We start from the raw sequence: 17,868 nt of genomic DNA, 5'->3' as shown, positions 1-17,868 counted from the left end.
TGGCTCAACTTTGAAAGCAACCCCTAAGTCATTTCAAACTTGTAAAAATATTTATAGCAGTAATTTCCCATTTCCAGTCTGCATTTTGAGACAAGCCCTTAGGAACCTCTCTTTCCAATACTTTAAAACACCCTCCTCCTTCCCTTTCCTCATATTTGAAGCTTGAGTATGAGTCCCATTACTGAATTGGCCTAATTTGGGTAAAGAAATTCCCAAAAGTGTCATTAAGATTAAAACCAAGTATGTGATCGCATGGAAACTCTTTGATCGCAAAGTGAAAACCACTGGTTGGGTCACCGTGGGCCTGAGTTTCAGATTTTCTGATATGTAAAGAAATTGTAGAAGAAAGGAAGCTACAGGGAAATCTTACTTTTTCAAATCCAACAGATATGCTGCATTTGCCTTCCCCCTTCATGTTCTCATTGAAAAAGAAGAGCAAGGGACAGTCCCACCCTGACATTAGTATATGGCTTTTCTCAACAACATGACCCTAAACCATAGTTCATATTTTCACTTGAGAGGAAAGGGGAGAGAGAAAGAGAGAGCAGGAAAGAATTTTTTCTAATGAGAGAATTCAAACACTTGATGAGTGTTAAGTACTCCAAAGTCATCCTGTGCATCAATTAAGACACTGGGAACAGAATATTTGTGTAATTGCTCTTATTTTTAAATTAGGGATAAAGCCTAGGGTGAGAGTCCTAGTTTATAGTCCTGTGCTAGCTCCCTATCTCACATTAGAATTCACTTAACTTTAGTTTTGTGCTCTGGCTTTTCTCAGTTTGTAATTTTGTTCTTGGTTGGTTAACCAAATTATTATATACATTGGGATTTCATATATATTTTAGTGGTGCCAAAAATTTTGGTGGTCCTGAAATTTTTATATTAAGGGCTGAGCCATTTGTAGTTACCCAAGATTTATCCCCCAAATTAGTCATTAAAAAAAGAGAGAGCACAAAACAGAAAACCAAAACCTCTCAAAACAAATTTTCAGGAGCCACAGCTCATTTGATTCCTTAACATTTTTCTTGAAATAATAAATTATTTTATTTTCCTTTAGCTATTGTTAGAAACATGACTAAAGAATGATTCCTTGTCCCGCACAGGTTTGGCAGCACCTAGCCACCACGTTACCATGTTACCATCTTGGCTATTGGTCTCTCCAGTTGGTAGAACATGCACTTCCTGCACCTGGATGAAAAGCAAATTAGGCAACAATATGAAATGAGATGACGACATGTGATTTAATATTCAGCATTTACCTGTCACAGTGAGTGTGGCTGTACAGCTGACACTGCCATACTCATTGGACGCTTTGCAGGTGTACTCGCCGCAGTCAACAACCTGGGTTCTGAGGATTTCCAGGCTGGAGACATAATTTGAAGATCGGATGGAACACTTGTCACTCTCATAAATTTCTCGGCCAGCTTTAAACCACTGGAATCGGACATTGGGGGCACTTTGGATCTCACAGGTGAACTTGGCGAGGTGGCCCAGAGCTACTTCAAGGGGCTCGATTCTCCTCTTGATCACCGGGGCGGCTGCAAAGGGAAGCAGAGTCCATTAGTATGCCCATTGATCAGACACAGTGCATTTTTCTTTCCTTAGAACTTTTGTTTCTGTTAATGAAGTAAAACAATTGAAACTGGTGAGATGGATTGCAGCAGTTTAAGACAAGTGACTGGAAAATGAGAAAGATCGTTGAAGGCAGAAGAAGACAATAAGCAGATTCCAACATACTCAATCATTACTTAGCAGTGAATTGTGAAAAAGAATATTAAAATGTGATGCTACTGGCTTACATGCATAACAACATGATATATTCTTTAAATATACCATGCTGACTAGAAACACTGAGAATAATGTGAAAAAAACATGACCTACTATATAAAGTGATGTGAAACAACAGCAAAAAAGAAAGAGAAACAAGGAACTTAAATGGACAATTAATCATGGTTATTTTGAATTTTGGGATGAGCCTGGCAATTTTAGAGTGGCCAGGCATTCACTGACAGCTTTTTATCACATTATTAAAGTAATTTCATATAAAAATAAACTAAAATGCATATGTATTGGTCTTATGAAACATATAAAAATATAGCTTATTTTTAAAACAAATAATGATGTAGATATAACATCACCCAATAAGGCAGTTGGGGGAAAAGAGGAGAATTAATAACCATGATTATGTCTGTGACTTCACTCTTACTCTAAATCAACTACATTCTGGCAGTGACAGGTAAGTGAAAATTCAGTGATGAAACCTAAATCATTACAACCCAGTGAATGTTAGAGCTGAATATACTTAATCCTAAAAATCCAACCTCTTTTGACTACAGTGAGTTTTGCTGAAGCTGCTGCTTTTCCGTGGTCATTCAAGGCCTCGCAGGTATACTCTCCTTGATGTTCTTCTGTGTTTACTTTGTTGATTACTAGTGTATATGTATTTTGATCTTGGAAACACTTGTACTTTTCATCTGAAGACACCAGTTTACTCTCAAAATACCAATTCACCTCCTTTGCATTTGTTATGGTTGCTGTGAGGTTAACAACGTCGCCTTCCTCAGCAGTAGTGTCCATCAAGGGCGTTTGTATAACAGGATCAGCCCCTTTGATTAAGCTACCCTCAGCTTCCTGTATCTCTACTATCCCAACCTCCTCCGAACCACTTGCAGAGGACTTGTCTTTTTCCTTGGATGGTTTTGGCATCTCATCTTGTTTTTCTTCAGCTATAGCAGCTGTAGGAACCCTGTCAGTGAGAGTTGCATCCACAACTTTGACCTGACTTTCCACTTTAGAATAACTGACTTCTTCTGTTGAGATGAAATATTTAGATTCAATTTCTGGTTCAGTGGTTGCTTCAACCTTCTGTGAGTCTGAAAAAGAATCCATTTCTTCCTGCAAGCCTGTTTTGGCTCCTTCCTGAATTCTAGGGTCCTCAGCTATTAAGATATTTATTTCCTCACATATAATAGAGCACAGAGCATTCTTAAGTTCTGTTTTCAAGTTAGCCATTTGAGGATCAATGTCTTCAATAGCGATGGTTAATTCTTCTGTTAGAGACTTCACTGTGGTAACGAGGTAGGTGCACATAATGCGCTTGGGCTCTTGGATGAAGTTTATGGCCTTGACCTCCACCTTTTCAATGTTTCTCAACCACTCAGAGAAAAGACTCATTTGCTCACTGGCCACCGCTGCTTGCAAAGCCCTGCGGATCTGAGTTTTCAGGTTTAATCTTTGCTCCTCTGGCATGCCAGAAAGCAAATTTTCCTTAGAGAGAACGTCACGTCCCTGCACTTCCTGCACGCCCTTTATTGCCACCGGCTCTTTCTTATACTCAATCATTTGGTTAGGGGTCATTGTCAAGCTGTCACAATGCTCTTCCTTGAGCAGTACCTGCTTTTCCTCACACACTAGTGGAAAACTTAAGGACTTGCTCTCCTCAGTCCTGGCCACGAAATCATGAGCTGTACTTTCCAGTTGATCTGCACTTTCCATCAAAATTGCACCTTCTTCTGTGCACGTGTGTTCTGAAGGGACCTGGGGCTCACAGTTGACCTCAGAGACCACAATGTCAGGACCCTCGAAACTTTCTACGTGTCCCTCAGCTAAGCTCTGGCTCAGGATGACAGCACTTTGTGCCTCTTGCTTTTGAAGACTCCCTACTTGCTCTTTGTGCACTGTGGATACTGTCTTTTCTGGAGGTTCTTCTGTAAAAGACTGTGAATCCTTCCCTTCAGGTTCAGTTAATAACGTTTTCAGAGGCTCGGCCATTAATGAACTAATTTCTTCTATGGAAATGGCACTTGGGGGTATCTTTTCAGTGTCTGATAGAACCACCTGTGATGCGGGCTCTTGCAGCATTAGAGTATCTTCTTTGGGGAGGGTTTCCTGGGGCTGGACAATCTGCAAACGTGACCTGGGAGGTGGTTCTTTGGTAGGCTGAAGACGAAAAGTGCCATTGACGGGAAGCGGTTGCCTGGTGCTTTCAGGCATCGGTGTATCCTGCTCAGCTGCAATTTGTGGCTCTGAGTGAAATGCTTTAACTGCAGGGTCCTTCAACGACTTCTGTGGAAAATCTTGAGGAGCTTCTGGGGTGGACTCTGTTTTGCAGGGTGCATCGGTCATGTCTGTGTCTTCCAGAAGCACCTGCAGCTCTGCAGCACAGGTGGACTCACCCCACACGTTCTCTGCTTTACAGACATAGAGGCCACTATCTTCCCTCTGAGGGTCATTGACAATGAATGTCCCGGAACCATCAGGATTATGAATGATAGTGTAATACACATTGGTACAAAGCTGAGTATTGTTCTTGAACCACAAAACAGTGGGTGCAGGCTCTCCAAGCACCTTGTACTCAAAGATGGCAGGGAGCCCCTGAGCACAGCGGGTTGGCTTTAACTCCTTAAGGAAGTAAGGAGGACAAGGACCGTCAAGCTTTTCCAGAGATTTCTCCACTGCTGACTCTGGCTCAGTCTCAGTGTGCCCCTCTCCTTTGGAATTTATTTTTAGATAAGCACTACATATTGCCTGTCCAAATTCATTACTGGCAATACACGTATACTCTCCCTCATCTTCAAATTTTGTGAACAGGATGATCAAGCTATGATGATTACCATCAAAAACAAATTTGTAGTCAGCAGAAGGTGTTAACCTTACTCCATTAAAGAACCACTGAATTTTAGGCTTGGGGATGCCAACGACAGTAACAGACAGTTTAGCCACATCCCCTACACCTATTTCAGCATTGGACACTTCTTTGATAAAAACTGGGATGCTGCCTTTCTTTTCAGAATCGAATTTAGTTGAATGAACTGGAGGTTCAGACAAAAGTTCAAGTGTTTCGTTTGTTTTAGATAACAGAAGATCAGAGCTATAGGTGTGCATTCCTTCTTCCTCAGCAGACAGAAGACAACTAGAAAACTCTGTATGGGGAAAAATGATTATTATTTTACCATCAATTTTATTTAACAAAAAAATAAAGGTCAAGGAATTATGTACCAATTGATGGTCTTCTTCTGCCTTATTCCTGGAATCATTAGATTATCCTGAGATTAACTTATCACAAAGCACATTTCCAAACATTTAGCCTTAGTTTATTATATCACACTACATGATTATAAGTAGTACACTAATTTCAATCTACTTCATTTGTGTTAGAGTTTATAAATTTTAAATATGTTCTTAAGACTATTTCTTTGTAACATAATCCCAATTCTAAAATTTGAAAAATTGCTGGCTAAATATTTATAATAAAAGAATCCAGGGTTATTTAAATCTATTTCTTAAAAGATCCAGAATTATTATTTATATATAAAATTTTCTTGAGTTTAAAAATATCCTCATTATAAAATTGAAGACTAATTACTTCCAAAATAAGTTATCTATGTTCTAGTTACTCCTATAAACTGAAGCCATTATTAAAAACAGGGGGCTACAGGGAATGTTTAATCTGAATTTTTGAGCAAACTACTGTTTACAGTTATTAGAAATGCAAACCATCTTTTGCCTGTGTAAACTGCCACAGTACTCCAACAAAGCTTTGATAATAAGATTTATGTTAACTCAAGTTAGTCAAGAAAATGGGAGAACCAGAAATGAGAAAAAAAACACTCCAACATTAAAAACTTGACTCGAGTGTGCTCCCTCCACTGGTCTCCTTACCTCTGCCCTGTGTGTGTGGTCTTGCTTCCCACTCAAACGGCCCTTTGGGGAGGTGGGAACAAGTGTAGGGGCTGAGGGAGGACTGCAAAGCATGTGGAAGAGGTGCAGAGTAGAGTGAGAAGCTTCCACCGTTGCTGCTTTCTATGCGAGGTTTGCAGGATATCTTTAGATAGCACAACAGTGACAATTCATGATGAAGAGGTCTACTGCAAATCCTGCTATGGAAAGAAGTATGGGCCCAAAGGCTTTGTTAAGGCCAGGGTGCTGGCAAGCTCAACACGGACTGGGCGACAGACTATCAAGCCTGTGAATTTTCAGTCTCACAGTGTGCAACAAATCCATCCACTTGTAAATTTGCTCAGAAATACAGAGATGCTGAGAAATATATCGGATGAGAATTTTGTTAATGCTGCTGAAAAGATCATTGGGACTGGAGAGCCCTGGCACAAAAACTGTTTGCAATGTGCCAAGTATAAGAAGAAATCAACAACTCTGAGTTAGAAAGAAAGGGACATCTATTCTAAAGGATGCCATGCAAAGAACTTTGGGCACAATGGATTTGGCTATGGTCAAGGAGCAGGAGCCCTTGTTCAAACTCAGTAAAGGTGTAAACCCAGAAGCAAGATCACACACTGAGAATCTCTACATAATCTATGCACAGACAATCTAACACTAAACACTTCGGTACTGTGTATTAGCTTATCCTTGGATAGGCTGGCTGACTCCTAGGTAGAGAGCATTATATCCTTTTGCTTTACTCATAAGCATTTTCAAGAACTATTTCTTTTACATTTTAAATAAAACTTCAGCTTGAAAAAAAACCTTGATTGTATTTTATTATGCAAGAAATACCTATACAACTTATTAAACAGAAAAACAAAGCATTGAATAACAAATACTCTTTAAACAGTATCATCGATGGCAGAATGAAAATCAGGTAATTTGATAACAAGGAATTAGGTTTTTCATTAAATCTGTTATATATGTAGAACAGTCCCATAAAGAGTAGTTTTACTGCCTTACTCAAAAGCAATTTTATTATTCTATTAGTTCACTCTCCTTGCATTGCATGGAATAGTCTTATAACTTAATTCCTTTCTGTTCTAGTGTATAAGCATTAGAAGGAAAGGGCTCTAGTGTCTACTAGCTGTAAATGTACTGGTAAAACTTATCTATAGCATGTAGAATACATACTCAGTTATTTATTATTCCAATTAGTAGCCATAAAATCATTAATTTTACACAATGGTGACCACTTAACTTTACATTTAATCTATAATTTATTACTCATGTCAGCTTTCCCTTTATCTGAATTGTCAAAATATCTGTGAAGGAAATGAATGTGAATATAGTTCATATACCCTACTCACTAATAGCTTGCAATAGTCTCCCTTACTTCTAAATATCATGTATTAACAATAAGAAAGATAGTAAATGAAATTCAAATGTGCTGAAACATGAAAGGTGTGGTTAAAAATACATGTAGTGGTAGCAGCTAATAATTATGTCTAACTTCGACTATGTAATAAATGAATTCTTTATCCAGCATCAGAGAAATTAATATTTCAGGCTTTTAAGTTATGTGCCATTGAGTCAGAAAATTAAATTTTTTTCAACAATTAATAAATAAGCCAAGTGTGAGCAAAGCTTACTTTGCTTTATTCAGTCATTGTCATTCTGCATATCTTCAAGTGTAATGCGCTGGAGACTAAGAATTCTAACAAGCAAAACAAAGCCCTCCTTCTTATGTGAATAAAAGTATATTTTTCAGCACTTCCTGCAAATCCAATAAGGCATTACAACTTTTTTTCTTTTTCTTTATTTCTTATTTCTTATTTATTTATTTATTTATTTATTTATTTATTTTTTAAGAAACAGGTTTTGAATTGTTGTTATCTATGCTCTATAATATAACAGTTGGGCAAAATGTGCTTGTCATGTTTGTCATGACCTGAATTTCTAATTTATTTAAACATCAATTACGTGACTAAAAGTAGAATAAATCCTTAAGAATAATAGAATTAGTTTTATTTCAGGGAGTTAGGATGTGATATATTTCATTATATTTATAACGATTATCACATATAGTATACTCACTGGTTGAAAGAGAAATGGTTGCTCCACAAGAGTGTGTCTATATTGATGAGTTATGATGACTTGAAACAAGTAAAGCAAATGTTCTGGGGGGGAGTATGCAGGTGAGGGTATAACTCTTACTGCTCTTTCTGCATTCTGCACATATTCCCAATTGCTTATTTAATTTGGAAGAGCTTTTAAGGTATTCCCATTGTGGGAATAAAAAGGTAATACAATGAAAGAAACATAGTAAACATAATTGGTTATATGAATTTTTTTGAAAATTCTATTTAAATTAAATTTTTAATTTTTAAGAATTAAAATTAATATGTTTAATACAATCATGGAACTTAAAAATTGCTCAATGCAGAGGAAAAATATAGCCATTGGGTAGCACTGAGTAATTTAAGATTAATTACCATAGTCTATTGTTTCTTTCATCATCTGCTGCACAACTAAAATTTATTCTAAATTATCTAAGAAAAGTCACCACTGGGACGACACATAGAGTTGAATGATCATCTCTTAGGACTTCTGGTCCAATCCCTCACTTTCAGATTAAAAAAAACTGAATTTCTCTATATTTATTACAACTTATGGGAGATTTAGGTTCACATTGGTACATAGGTACAATGCTAAGGATTTTGTGAATTTATTATAATTTTAATTTTGAAAAACAAAAAAATGTTACTTTAGAAACATAAATCTTGAATTTTAATGCTTATTAATTTTTAGTTTTTAAAACAAAATTAAGTGAAAATGACAGGAAAGCTTATTATTATATACAAATACAAATTATCATATTGTCTCAATTCTAAAAGTGTTCTACCTTCTTTTTCCTAATTTTAAAGATTCTGAAATTGTACTGCAGTTTAAGATCCATATGTAAAAATGTAATATGGTCATTTCTTTTTCCCCTGGGCAAATATTAAATTAATGTTGCATTTTACACTTGCCACCATCTCAAAAATTGAGAAAATGAAGTATTTCCAAAAGTGGAAAGATCTGTATTTGTATATTCTGCAAACATCCAGATGAACTCTACATAAGTAGCACCATTGGTCCCTTCAAAAACCAGCAAGAGTTAAAACACTTAAGAAGAGGGCTATTAATAATTAATACATTTTTAAAAGAGCCAAAATCATACCAAGAATGCAATGTCAGATTATAGTCAAACTTCCGTTCTCAAACATCTCCCATGTCGAACAATTTGGTTCTCAACCAAGTTGTTCACGGAATAATGTCTCAGATGTGGAACAAAACTTCAGTTTTCGACACGACAACCCTTTCGGGCTGATACCTCAGCGTGACAAAAACCGTCTCTCAGGCAACAAGGAGAGAATGCTTTTGTTGCTGGCAGAAATCGAAGATTAGCACAATTTTAAAACATAAAGAGGCCATCAAGAGTGCTAATATTACCAACCGTGTGAAAGTGCTCACAAAACAACAATCACAGGCAATTGAAGAGGTAGAAAAACTGTTGGTTTAGATAAACGAAAAGCAGTTAGCCAGTGACAGCGTTTCAGAGGCAATGATACAGGAAAAAGCAAAGGTGCTGCATATTGACCTCCTGAAAGACACCCCTGGAAGGGGTGCTGAAAGCGATTCCTTTAAGGCTAGTAGGGGGTGGTTCAATAACTTTAAGAAAAGAAGTGTTTGTTTATAGATTAAACAGCACATTAAGATGAAATGTATATAAGAAAGGTTAAAACGGAATTGTTTGGGGGTCTAGAATGGATTAATTCAATTTACATTGTTTCTAATGGGAAAAAAATGATTTGGGTTTTGAACAAATCACTTCTCAAACAGCCTTCCAGACTAATTAAGTTCAAGAACCGAGGTTCCACTGTATATAGTTAGTTACCAAATGAGCAAAGCTGGTCTCTGTTTTTTGTTTTATCTATTATAAGTCTGAATACATAAGCATGGATTTGGCTGCAAGAGGGTTATAATTTCAAAAAGTACTTATACTCAGAGCAGAGAGATTTTCCCTTACTAATCTGTGTGGTCATCTGACATGGTCTTCCATGTTATATTTTACTTTACCTAAATGGTTTGTCTGCTAAAAGAGAATACATTCTGCTGAAACGCTTTGAGGAGGAGAAATGAAGGTAAAGTAAAAATACAAACAATTAGGTGGCCATAGAGATATTTAATTGTGCTTGATTTTTCACAGTATAATGGACACAAGTGATGATTCCACAGTTTAGATATTTAGATAACAGAATATGTACATGTATTACAAATGAGAGACGTCCACATGGAGAAAATTTTTCCCAGGGGTCTTCAATGTCATGCATTCAAATAGAGTTGACATATTTGGAAATTTATTAGACCTACATAATTTGGAAAATATGAAAGCACTCAAATCAATTGTAATAATTGCTGAGGCACTAAAACATTGCGCAAGAAACTTTACATTAGGGTGAGTGCTGCACAGGTCTCGGCCATTCCTCTGCTGTTGGTAGCTACACACCTGTACTCACCCTCATCATCTTTTACTAAGCCTGTTATGAATAAGTTGTGGAACCCTATGCCTCTTTCCTCAGCACTGAACCTTCTTCCTTGCAACAATTTCCCATCTTTGTACCAGTAAGCTGTGGGTCTTGGAGAGCCACGAACTAAACACTGGAAATAAGCTGCTGTGCCTAACAGGGCATAACAGTCAGAAATTCCTTTGATAAACCTGGGAGGCCCTTCCACCACCTGAAATTCAAAAAAGCTGTCTGCATATTTGCTCTTTAAGACTAACTCTTCCTTCAAACTGCTTAAAGTCACTTTGCTTTTCTTTGTTATCACAGGAAATATTTCGGAATCTCCAGTGGTGAGAAATCCCCTACAGATAGCCTCTCCTACACAGTTCACAGCTCTGCATCTGTACGTTGCACTATCAGAAAGACAGACATTTCGAATTTTAAGGGTGTGACTTCCCTTCTCCTCACTAATCACATATTTAACATTATCTGACTCAATACACATATATTCTTTATACCATTTAACTTCGGGACGAGGGACGCCTATGACTGAACATTTGAACATAGCGTCTGAACTTTCTGGAACTTTAAAATCACAAATAGGCGTTATAAAACGAGGAGGCATTTCAAATACTTCTAAGTCAATTTTTAAATCTTTGTCTTCTTCCCCTCTTGAAGCCATAGTTGGATCTGCTAAATTCAGTGGAAGAACATCTAGGTTCACGATCATGCTTTTATGATCAGGAGTAAATTCAGGAACTGTAACTATTTTCACTTGCTTCTCAAATTCTTTAACATCTTTTTCACTTAACTCAACTTCCAAGACAATCTCTTGAGGAGAAGGTGTTCTTGATGATGAATTGTTTTCCAAATCGAACTCCATGACATGCTGATGTGTGACTGGAGGTGGGAGTGCCACTGCTCTTCCCTGTTGGGGTACTATGTCTACATTCGCAAAGCTTTTTGCTTCCCCTATGATGTTTACAGCATGACACATGTACTCTCCCCCCTCTCCTTTCTGAATGTTAGAAATTACCAAAGAACACACGTTACCCACTCTTTCTATCTTGACTCTTTCATCTGGATCTAGCAAAGATTTATTTCTATACCATTTCACACCAGGAACTGGAATGCCCTCAACTTCAACAATGAAGCCTAATGTTGTATTTTCATATATCTTCCTTTTGGTCAGAGGTTCAATAAAAGATGGAGGCATTTCATTGTCTTTGGGTTCAATGGCTTCATTGGGTGTGCCAAATGAATCAGAGCGCCATACTTCATAGGCTGAACTCTTCTCTCCCGTAGGCGTGTGGAAATGCTCATTTGGCGTACTGTCCTCCCTTTCCATTTTTGCTGGGTACTTTTTAAAGTTTTCCGTAGGGTTTGGTCCTCCAGTAGGAATATAATATCTTTCAACTGTTTCTCCTAAAGGTGTAGAATATCTTTCTAAAGTCTCCCCTGGGGGTGTGGAATATCTCTCTAGAGACTCCCCTGAAGGTGTAGAATATCTCTCTAGAGTCTCCCCTGGGGGTGTGGAATATCTCTCTAGAGATTCCCCTGGGGGTGTGGAATATCTCTCTAGAGTCTCCCCTGGGGGTGTGGAATATCTCTCTAGAGACTCCCCTGGGGGTGTGGAATATCTCTCTACAGTCTCCTCTTCGGGCGTGGAATATCTTTCTGCTATGTCGCCTTCCAAGGGTGTTGAGTATCTTTCAGCAACTTCCTCTAAAGGTGTGGTTCTTTGTACAGTCTCACCTCCTAAGTTTGTTGAGGATTGTTTAGTTGTATCAAATGCAGTAAAATAAAAATCAGGAGACTTCGGAGTTTCAAAATGTTCAACAGAGGATGGTGGGGTATAAAACTGATCTAACTCAGAGATTTCTTCACTGCTTATGCTTCCCACATCAATTGAAATATCAGACTCAGGAGAATATGGGCGGCCTAGTGATTCCTGTTGTTGGTTATAATATTCATACACAGTGTTGAAAGTTACTTCTTCAACCTCCATGGACGTGGTTGATTCACTCTGGGCAAGTTTTGCCTTGTCTTTGGTGTCTTTAGTTTCAGGAACTTCATGTTTTCCAGCAGCAAGTAAATATTGTGTTAGGGAGGACTCAGAGTCCTTTACTTCCATTGCATGTGTCTTGTCCAATTTAGGAAGATTTTCAGAAAAACAAGTTTCTATCTTTTCTTCTTCAGTGGTGGAGAAAGAAGTTTCATTTTGAACTTGAACTTCATAAAATTTTTCTTCTTCAGAGACATCATTTTTCTCACTTGTCTGTTCATTTGGTTTCTGTTTTTCCTCAGTCATCAAGAATGGGAAGCACTGGCTCAGGGAAAGCTTTCTGTGGAGTGTGTCTGCTTCCTGATCACCACCCTTGAGGTCTCCCAACATTCCGGTGGCATAGTCCTGTGTCCCTCCATCCTGCTTTTGAAATGAGGTCAACTCTTGTTCCAAAGTGTGTTCTTCCTTCATTTCACAAATCCCTGAAAGCTCTTCCTCACTTGCTGCTTTCTTCAAAAGTGAAATGAAACTTTGATCTCCATTTTCTAAAGAACGTATTTTCTCAGAAATATCAGTTTCTCCTACATTTTCAGATGAGGTCTGAAGTAGGGCACCTGATTGGCCATGGATTTCTTCAGAAAAAAATTTAAGAGAACCATCCATGTTTAAAATTTCTAAATTTTGTTCCTCTGCCTGTTGGAGTTCTTTTCCCAAATAAAAGGTCTTTTCATCAATACAACTTTTCTCCATTCTATCCTGACTGGAAGAAATTTCTTGATTGGTAAATATGTTATTTTGCACTTTTCTAGACATATTCTGCATATCAAGTTGTAATATTTCAGGGCTAGGAATTTCTTCTTTATAAGGTGTTTCCCACTGAGGCCTAGTTTCTTGGAGCTCCTTAGCTGGATCTCCTATATGAGAATACATTTGTTTTAAATCGAATACAATGTTCTCAGCATCAGTTGTTTCAGAAGCAGGATGTTGGATTTTAAAATAAGCTTCTTCTGGTTGACCACTATCTAAGTCTTGGAATTTTAAATCTGGATTTTCTATTTGAGAATGAAACTGCTTTAGGTCAAATGTAATAGATGTTTCATGTTCAGCCCTTTCGGAAACTGCAGGCTGCTCTATAAGACCTATTTCTTTCTGTTGCTCCCTCTCTTGTACTTGAAATTCCTCATGAGTTTGAGAAGAAAGCAGCTTTAAGTTCATTATGATGTTAGATGAATCTGGTTCAGTGTTGGGAGACATTTTCTCTGCCTGGTGCATATTTGCCTTTAGGTCACTTGATTTTAATTCACTTTGATTTAATGCAAAGTCCATGTCATCAGGCTTCTTTGGTGGAGGGTTAACAAATGATTTCTTGGTAGGTCTTTTCTCCAGAACTCCTTTTTCTACATGCTGTAATTTTTCAAATGCAATGATTCTATGCTTCACCTTTCTTCGTGGGTAGTATCTCTCTTCACCAAGGGGTTCTTCATATACAATGGTAGATGAGTCTTTTGCATCGTAACTATCAGAAGTTTTCTTTGAGTGGATATGTGAGAAATGTTCACTTTGGGCATATTCTTGCATGGGTACCCTTTCTGGTTCACCACGTTTTCCAAAATCATGCCTTACCTCTTTCCTAGTTTTGACTTCACTGAAATCATCAAAAAATGGATAAACAGCACCCTCTGCTTGGTGCAGCTTTGATTTTTCACTTACACGTTCCTCTTTCCATTCATCCTGCCATTGTACGAGCTCAGCCCTGATAGGCCTATTGGTTTTTATGGACCTAGAAGCAACCTGCACAAATCTGGGGAGCTTTTCTCTAGAAGATGTGCAATGAACATAAACTTTCTGGTCTATCTGCTCAGTTGTCTCAAGGTTTTGAAAATACTCCTTTACAGAATATGCTTTTTCATAAGATTGGGAAGTAAAAGGAGCATCTGGATAATCAAACAAATGTGCCCTTACAGGTTCTTCCTGAATTTGTTGACCTTTGGAATATTTTTCATAAACTCCACCAATACTTTCTAATTGACTATATTCCCAGTGAGTGATGGGTTCCACTATTAGATCTGAAACACTCTCAACTATTCCTGAACTGTTTTCAGCAACACATTTATATTTTCCAGAATCTTGAAAATCAACATCATGAATATATAACCTGTAGCTACACTCAAACTCTTCAAACTGGAACTTTTGGTCCTGCTTTAAAAGGACTCCATTTTGAAACCATGTTACCACTGGCTTAGGTTCACCAGATAGTAAACATTCAAGTACTATGAAATCCCCTTCTCTACAGCTGGCATGCCTTGGCATTTCTTGTAACATTTTTGGTGGCTCATTTGTAATATCAGATGAAAATATAAATTTGTGTTTTGGTGACTGAGTAGCCTTATCTCGAGGTGTTGCTTTAGGTTCCAACTCTTCAAATTGAAACAATTCTCTTGGCTCTTTATCCTGTTCTGGGGTAGGAGTTGCCGCTGTTATCTGAATTTCTACAGGAAAGGAAAGCAATTCGATGTCTGCAGAATGAGGAACTGGTGGGGAAGCTTGTAACATATGGAGATTTGTTTGGCCCTCTTGTCTCAAAGACGGATGAATGTCTTCTGCTTGGTCAAACACCAATGCCAACTCTTCTTCCTCGGTGGTGTAGTCGTGCAGTATTGGTATTTTATGTGCTTTGACACCATGCTTTTGTTTTGCTTTCACTTTTAGTATACCAGATGTCTTTACTGTTCCATACTGGTTAAACAGCACGCAGGTAATAGAACCTTCATTTTGAGGAAGAACAGAAGAAAAAGTTAATGTTGAATAGTTTTCTAAGGTATGAGTGACAAAGCCTTGATTACGTGGAATTGGTGTATCATTGTTATACCACGTCACTATGGGTTGAGGATATCCTTGAAAATGACACACAAATTTACAACTATCACCTTCATAAACCTCTTGAGATTCAATTTCTTGAAGAAATGAAGGTGGGCAACGTTGCAGATGTTTTTGAAAAGGATTTTCAGAAAATCTTGTGGTTTTTTCTTCCTGTTCAGTTTTGAATTCATCAACTCTTGCTAAAGTGGAGTGTTGTAATGCTCTCAAATCATCCTTTCTTATTCTTTTACTATCTATTTCTTCCTTTTCTTTAATATTTGTAAGTGTACCAAAAGATTCACTCGTATGTGGTATAAAAACTTGAGACAACTCTTCAGAAGTCTCATATATTTCCTTGTTCTTAAATGTATCAGTGATACATTTAAATGATTCTCCAATTTCAGTTTTGGTCATAATTTCTTCCACCTGTCCTTTGGCTTGGGCATTCTCACTTATTAGACTTCTGCCATATAAGTGGTCTTTTGGGAGACTATCTCTTAGAAATGCCTCTTGGCTCATTCTTATTTCAGTCTGGAGAATTTCTTCATCAACAGTAGTTGGAAAACTTGTGGGAGATTCTCCAGATTCTATATTTTGATCCATTTGATTAGAATATTCAGCGGAATATTCTACCTTATCCCTATTTTCAGCTAGATCAAATACAGATCTGTTTCTCATTTCCTCTCTAGAGAACAGAGTATCTCTATCACTAGCTTCACTTCTCAAAGTTCTTGAGCTTAGTTCAGGTGACATGTCTAAAAGAGAGAACTTCTTTTTCTCCAGTAACATCTTTCTAGCCTCCCGTAAACGTCGCAACTTCACTTTGGTCTCCTCGTCCAGGAAATTTTCACCTACATGAAGCCATTCTCGGACATCAGATTTACTTTCTAAATATTCTTCATCATACACAAAATCTGTTTTCTTGCCAGGACCTACTGTCTCAAAGTGTATAGTTCGCATCATCCCCTTCTGTTCCTCATCTTGTTTTTTGTTAAAGGGAGAGCCAGTAAACCTCAGGTCAACTTTCATCCTGTCCTCTCTCCTTTCAGCTAAACTCCCCACATTTCCATGTGCCTGTTCTGCCCTTTTCAGAAATTCTAAATACTTCTCATCTTGCCCTTTCTGGATAACAAGCAGTGATGCAGTTGATTCAGCATACCCTTCACTATTAACCGCTAACAATCTGTAACTTCCAGAATCTCTGTCTTGGACCCTTTTAATCTCTAAGCTGGAAGAGTGATCATGTAAATCACTCTCAGTTTTTATAACCCGTCGGAGACCTGTAGGGATTGGCCGATTGTTATGAAACCAAGTCATTTCTGGAGTTGGACAGCCAATTAATCTACACGTAAAAACAACAGGTTCGCCCTCTACAACGTACTTAAACATGAGTTTTTGGGTAAAAGAAGGCCTGAAATATTCAGGCCAGGAGCTTGTAGATAATATTCTATTTGCATATCTCTTAGCAGCCATGGAGCTGTGGTCTATGTCTTCAGAATCTGAAAAGGCATCACGTGTATCTCTTTCTGAATGTTCAGATTCTTCCCCGGAGAATACTTCTGAAAAAAAAATGAAATTATAAAGCATTTTACTATTTTCCACAGTATTTGAAAAAGTTGAAAATAAATGAAATTGCAAAATAGGAAATGAAATAAAGTGCATGCTACAGATTCTCACAAATCCATAGAAAAAGTCACTCACCATATTTGTTCGAATAAACGCAACACCACGCTCTGTTTAAAAGATTCTGACACGAGAATCGTTCCTTGTCTGGTCTTTTCTTCAAACTGTTGAAATTTCTTCTTGAACAAGCAAAAATGCATTTAAAAATAACATGTTCCTGTGCGTATTTGTTTTGAGAGCAGGAAAACTTTGTTCCTTTGATGGCTAAGAGGAAAATCTTACCTGACTTGCAGAGAGTGGAATAAACGCCCTTTCTGATCCTTTTGATTGTAGATTAAATTATTATAGTTTGGAGAATTAACTATTTTAAAAATATATACAAGAACTATAACCATAAGTAGCTAAAATAAAATGAGAAGGCGTTTATTCGAACTAATACAGCCGTAGAGTCACAACGTTATACAACGAAAAGCAGGCAATAAGGATCACATGAGGCAGCTATCTGCAAGCCAGTGTAAGAGACATATCAATGTTAAGATGATGTATGAGCATGAAATGTGAATGAGAATGGGAATGTAACATTTTCACACACCCTAAATCAAGGAGCATCTCAATCATAATTCATTCATGACATTGCATTCTGAGGATGACAGCTAGGTTATTGTTTACTGTTCAATTTAATTCACTGTGATTTTTGAAAACAAACTTCTATTTCATGATTTCATGCATTAAGATTCCAACTTTTTCTTATACACTCTTTTTAAAATGGCTGCAAACATGAAATGGCATATGGCTGATAAGTCTTAAATTCAAGATTTTAAATCACTATAAAACAAATTACTATGAAATGCATGTAACCATCAGCATACTAAACCAGGCATGCGACATAGTAATATATACTCTAAGAGATATATTTGTACATCTATGTCATTTTTTTCAATAATGCTAAAAGAAATAAGGCAGTTCAAGTATTCTATTAATCCTTCAGAATTTATACTTAAATCTCACATTCAATGTAATAATACCTTTCATCTCCACCTCAATCTGCTGTTCAATCCTCTCGTGTAAAATTGATTCATAGGCTAAAATGAAAAAAAAACATAAAAAGAAATTTTAATGATTAATTCCGTATACTTTCTGCCTCAATGTATGATTCATACAGTTACAATT

The 17,868-nt window shown here is 37.3% G+C and overlaps 1 protein-coding gene and 1 pseudogene across 2 annotated transcripts in view; one reads left to right on the top strand and one right to left on the bottom strand.

Moving 5' to 3' along the window:
• LOC308559674 (titin-like) overlaps positions 1-17,868 on the bottom strand; it is a 269,782-nt gene that overhangs the window by 198,899 nt on the left and 53,015 nt on the right. Inside the window, 3 exon segments of the mRNA XM_081142718.1 lie at positions 1,260-1,538; positions 2,322-4,922; positions 17,724-17,780. Coding sequence (XP_080998844.1) covers positions 1,260-1,538; positions 2,322-4,922; positions 17,724-17,780 — 2,937 coding nt within the window.
• LOC308559741 (cysteine and glycine-rich protein 2 pseudogene) lies at positions 5,111-6,264 on the top strand (annotated as a pseudogene). The gene is made up of 2 exons: positions 5,111-5,120; positions 5,636-6,264. The product of its transcript is annotated as a cysteine and glycine-rich protein 2 pseudogene (transcript).

Source organism: Miniopterus schreibersii (genome assembly GCF_964146895.1).
Source record: "Miniopterus schreibersii genome assembly, chromosome: 7".
In the NCBI taxonomy this organism is placed as follows: domain Eukaryota; kingdom Metazoa; phylum Chordata; class Mammalia; order Chiroptera; family Miniopteridae; genus Miniopterus; species Miniopterus schreibersii.
This window is presented reverse-complemented; position numbering and strand designations above follow the sequence as displayed.